Consider the following 5,980-nt stretch of genomic DNA (forward strand, 5'->3'; position numbering starts at 1 on the left):
TGTCACATGTTGCTGTTTGAGAAATGCTGGTCCAGCTCTTTAAATGTGAGGCTACACTGCCACCTGCTGGAGTAAAGCAGGCTGTCTGATGTCACTGCATGTGTTTGTTTGTTTGTTCTGTCACTCTTTCATATTTCTAACCGCATCAACAACTGTCTCCCTCTTTACTTTCAGCCCAATGATTTCTCTGTGTCTCTGAAGGCGGCCGGTAAGAATAAGCACTTTAAAGTGCAGCACTCGGAGGGAGTGTACTGTATCGGCCAGCGCAAGTTCGGCTCCATCGATGAACTAGTGGAGCACTACAAGAAGGCCCCCATCTTCACCAGCGAACATGGAGAGAAGCTGTACCTGGTCAAAGCGCTGTTGTGATTCACACATCCTCACATCTACACTGGATCACACACACACACACACACACACACACACACACGATACACATAGAATTCTAATGCCACCCCCTTAACTGTCTTAACTCAAGCCTTCGCTCTGGAGCCTCTCGCTGTGGCGTACGTACCACATCCAGTTCTTCTCTGTCGCCTTCCAGTGGTGAACAGGTGAAAGTCTTTCTAGCTCTCCAGCCGAGCAGTTGAGCGCTCCTTCTGATGTCATACATATTGTCCGTTTACTACCACGCACATTGTAGGTTACACCATTGCTCTTAATCCACGCAGGAAAAAAGGCCCCCGAGGGACCGTACCTGTCAAATTGCTGGCCGTCGTTTCATTTTGTTCATTCATTTGAAAAAGAAATCCTTGTTCATTAGTTCACTTCTTTCTCTTTTTTAAGATGATTTAAATTCCTCTCCGGAGGTTTGAATCACTGTTCTCTCGTACTTCACAAAGTGACCAGAATCACTCTCTTGCCTTTTTCTCCTAGTTTTCATCATTCCTTTCCATCATTTTCTCCCCATTTTGAATTTGTGTCTTCTGTCACCTTTACAAATAGTTTCTGTCTCCTCAGTCTTTAGTAGTGATTGGAAATGAGCATACAATACTTCCTGTACTATGTGGGGTGGTGGGGGGGGCGTCAATGCAATAGGGGAGACCTCTGATATTCTGTAGAGATGAATGTTTATCAATGTAACCAAATGTGCCACCCTGTACCCGTACTACTGGCTTCAGGTCTGCACTGCACTCACCATACTTGTCATTCATGTGTAGCTCTGTGCTCATGCTTTATATTGTGTCACGTTAGACATGTTTCTGTTCTCCAGTAAGTGGCTGTGGCTGCGTGAAGATACTGACTGAAGAATAATAAAAAAACAAAAACCTTTTGGTAACAAGTTTGAGTAACTCCACTTAATTTGCTCCTGCAAAATGAATGCAGTTATGAAATTGAACCTCTTCTGTAGTATTTGTCAAAGATAAGTATATCTTTGTGAATCTTGTCATTTCAGTGAATTCTGAGAAATGTGTCATTTTATACACAATTATTTCTACGCCATCAAGTGATCGACTGACACCTAAATCATTAATGAACTAAGAAGGGATGGCCCTGAGCTCTACACCGAAACTTCTCACATTGTCATTCACAGGTCAACAAATAGTTTGGAAATACTTCATGAAACCAGTCCTCTAAGCCCCGCCCCAGAACAGCAATCGTCCGATCATAGCTTAGCAACTGTAAACTCGACATGGCAGGTCTGTCTACAAGTCAGGTGTGACGTGTAGCCTTGCAAGAATGCAGATGGACTCTTCTTCCTCCAAGGCCAAGGAGCCCACCATTCATTAGCTTGGCTAGTTAGCGAATACAATCTGCCCGCGACAGTTGTCATTTAGGATATCGAATGTTGGACAGGATGTGTGCCTCTGGCTAAAATCACAGACAGGCTGTTTCAGAAATGACTACCAGTTTCGACTGGTAAACTGCTGTTGATAGCATTTTAAGCTGCATGTGTTGCGCATGACTTTGAACAAGTGGAGGAACAGCAGCTAAGGGAGCTGGGCTAAACACTCAATTTATAATTGGAGTAATCCTTTACTGCAAGAAACCAAAAGCACAAATCTGGTCTATAATGAAAAGAATATTCTCGTCCTACCAAACATTTTACTCATCTATTTTCTTTTGTGCATTTGTTTACCGATGGAAGTGTTGTTGATCATGGGGTCCTCAGCTTTTATATGATATCTGAATGTTATTGAGCATTGTTATTTAATTCTTGTCTCCACTGTATGTACATATAAAAAAAAATAAGATGAGGTGCATATATGAATCGCTGAAATCAAACTATGGTACTGTATCACTGACAACGTGATAAGAATTTAAATACTTTTGTTCAATAAATCTTTTTGAAAAATACTAAAATGACACGTGTTGAAATGTGTGATTGGTTGTCTTCTTTACTATCCTGCTGGTTGTTGTGCCTCCTACCTGCACTGGCTCTCATTTGGAAGATACTTTTTCCTATGTTACAAATTTATCCGGATAAACAAGCATATCGGGAGCAATTTGGGGTTCAGTGTCTCACTCAAGGACTCCAGAGGTGGACCGAATGAGCCACAGGTTGAATGATCAACCCTACGGTACATTTAATGGCTGACACGCTCCACGACCTGAGCTACATCTGCCCAATATGTCATCAGAGAGTCGGGCATGTCGTGCGCAGCGGGCATTTACAGGCTGTGGCTCATTGACTGCAGTTCAATGGATGCTGTGTATACTAACGTGACAACAAAACACTCTTCCTCATTTCCCTGGAGTCAGCAAGTGATAAATGGTTCTCAACAATGCTGCGAGCAGAACTTCTGGGGATCCATCGTCCCGCTACAAACAGAACTGCACTAGTGTCATAAAAAAGTCACAGTATAGACTGCCATAAAATAATCAGTCACAGTATAGTATGACAAAAAGTCATATTATACCATGTGATATAATAGTAATTATATCGTATGTCTTAAAAAATAATGAAGACCATTAAAAAATGCCTCAGTATAGTCATCGTATATGATCTCGTAAAAAAGTTAAAGTACAGTATGTGATAAAGTCATTAAAAGTCATAGTACCATTTGTCATAAAAACGTCAAAAACAGTCATAGTATGTTGTAAAAAAGTCATATTTCAGTATGTCATGAAAAAGTCACAGCATAGGGTTAGGGTTGTTATAAAGTCAGTAAAAATAGTACAATATGTTATAAAAAAGCTCATAAAGATGTAGTATGTTGTAAAAACGTCATAGTACAGCAATTCATTAAAAAAAGTCAGTCTAGTATGTCGTAAAAAAGTCACAGTATAGTATGTCATAAAGTCATTAAAAGTCATAGTAAAATATGTCGTAAAAGATCATAGTATAGTACATCATAAAAAAAGTTATAAAAAGTCATAAAAAATAAGTCATAGTATGTCATAAAAAATAAGTCACAGTATATGTCATAAAAAAGTCATCGTATAATATGTCATAAAAACGTCATAGTATAAAATGTCATAAAAACGTCATAGTATCATAAAAAGTCACAGTATAGTATGTCATAAAAAGTCACAGTATAGTATGTCATCAAAAACTCATAGTATAGTAGTATGTCATAAAAACGTCATAGTATATGTGATAAAAATGTCAGTATAATATGTCATAAAAAGTCACAGTATAGTATGTCATAAAAAAGTCATCGTATAATATGTCATAGTATGTCATAAAAAGTCACAGTATAGTCTGTCATAAAAAAGTCATAGTATATGTCATAGTATGTCATAAAAACGTCACAGTATAGTATGTCATAAAAACGTCATAGTACATGTCATAAAAAAGTCAAAGTACAATATGTCATAAAAACGTCATAGTATGTCATAAAAAAGTCATAGTATAATGTCATAAAAAGTCATAGTATAGTATGTCATAAAAAGTCATTGTATATGTCATAAAAAGTCATAGTATAATGTCATGAAAACGTCACAGTATAGTATGTCATAAAAACGTCATAGTACATGTCATAAAAAAGTCAAAGTACAATATGTCATAAAAACGTCATAGTATAATGTCATAAAAAGTCATAGTATAGTATGTCATAAAAAGTCATTGTATAATATGTCATAAAAAAGTCATAGTATAGTATGTCATAAAAAGTCATCTTATAATATGTCATAAAAACGTCATAGTATAGTATGTCATAAAAAGTCATCTTATAATATGTCATAAAAACGTCATAGTATAATATGTCATAAATTCGTCATGTCATGAAAACGTCATAGTATAATCTGTCAAAAAAGTCAGAGTATAATATAAAAACGATGGCAGCATTGAGCTTCTTGCATTGTCACCTTGGACGCTTAATTACTTCATAAAAGAGTGAGTCAAGTCCGTTGTTTCTCCTTTGCAACAACATTTTAAATGGGATCTGAATAAGAAAAAACTGTCCCATGAGTCATAACCTAACTGGTTTGTTTTGTGTTATTAAAAGGAAAATGAATGGAAAACTCAACAAAGCAGCCAAACTGAAAGGGGAGAGAGGCCAGGCGGGAGAGAGGGAGACTAGCTGACTGCTACAAGCTTAAAGGTTTGACATTTGACATTCAGAGCATCACGCATCCACATGATGGGCTCCCACTCACACTTTACTCGAATGGAAATAAGTGGCTATTATCTTGTCTTTTCATCCCTCAATTCCAGGTAGCAAATCTCACAAAAGCACAGACACATATCCTGAGACCTGTAGCTGTCAGCGCTTTCTGACACAAAAGGTTTCCAAAAGCAGGACTTCTGCACAGCCAAGCAGAAGCAGCGTTGCACAGATGGACTGAGTTTGTCTTCAAGAGAAAGTTCATCAGTCTCTCTTCTTGTGTACATCCACTCACAGGCAGCAGCAATGGTTGGTGTGGTCGGGAATGACATTTGATAAGGATTGGATTTGTTCCTCTTTAAGAAAGACAAAAGACATCCATAAAACCCAGGAAGCCCGATGCTGACGAGGCCGCTGCGACCAGCTCTCAATCCACGGCCTTGAAGTCGGTCAGCTCACTGAAGAACTGATGTGCCCGGAGTTGTGACCGGGCCGCCTACAGTACCACTCCAGTAGCTAGTGTATCCCTGACCAACAACCTGCCTTCAGCTGAATATACAATCAGAAACAGGGGAAGACGTAATTCCCAAGACACCTCTTTGATCTTTTAGGAAGCCATTCAGGTTGTTTTTAGGATGAAATAAAAGAAATCTGATTGCATAAGAAATATTTGCAAGTCCTTCATGAAATCCTTTTTTTGCATCTTCCCTCTCTCTCGGGGCTTTGTAGTAATTGTGCTCTTTATGTATCTTAGGTATGTGGATGAGAAAAAGGTGGAACGCTGGTGTAAACTGTAATCTTGTCTTGGTGTCTAAACGACAATCTTTTCAAAAGGCACATTCATCCCCACAATGTTGCCGTCTGAGTGACTGAATAAATACAAATGGCATCGGCAAGGCATGAACTCCCTCTCACACACTTAGAGCCAGTTTCAGCTGTCTTTCAGGTCAGCGACTGTCATGTAGAATTCCCCAGGGATAGCTGATTGGAGGGAACATAGAACAAGAGTACAAAAAAAAAAAAAAGGAGTGAAGTGCACAAAATGACCTCGGTGACAGACAGCCTTTTCTTTTCAGCCAGTGTAGCAGTGATTCTCACACAGCCACATTTACGACATCCGTGTGCGCCATTTGCTGTTGAGCCCTTGAAAAGGCTCAAGCTGTGAAAGCAATGGCCTTTTCAAGATTTGTATTTTCTGCATATCTCTTTGCCACAGCTGCGCTTCGTGTAGACACCTTATCGGCTGCCTCCGTCTTATTAGCGTCACATTTGTGGAGCCTGAGAAGTCTAACGGGTCACGTCTGTAGTGTTTTTTTTCTCCCGATGACTTTTTGACTCTTCTCTTATCACTAGATTATTCCAAATAAAGACGTGGCTTCATACTGCACAAGTCCTCTGCCTTTTCCCTTCCACTAAACAACAATAGTAGAAATGTATCACACACTCACACACACAAATATTGTCTTCCCTAATAATATCATATGCAAATA

The 5,980-nt window shown here is 38.9% G+C and overlaps 1 protein-coding gene across 1 annotated transcript in view; it reads left to right on the plus strand.

The window, feature by feature from the left end:
- nck2a (NCK adaptor protein 2a) overlaps nucleotides 1-2,238 on the plus strand; it is a 28,262-nt gene extending 26,024 nt beyond the window's left edge. The window contains exon 4 of the mRNA XM_079277657.1: nucleotides 175-2,238. Within this exon, the coding sequence (XP_079133783.1) occupies nucleotides 175-369 (195 nt within the window). The 3' untranslated portion in view covers nucleotides 370-2,238. The remainder of the gene's footprint in view (nucleotides 1-174) is intronic.
- The last annotated feature ends 3,742 nt before the right edge of the window (nucleotides 2,239-5,980 follow it).

Source organism: Melanostigma gelatinosum, assembly GCF_949748355.1.
Source record: "Melanostigma gelatinosum genome assembly, chromosome: 10".
Lineage (NCBI taxonomy): Eukaryota > Metazoa > Chordata > Actinopteri > Perciformes > Zoarcidae > Melanostigma > Melanostigma gelatinosum.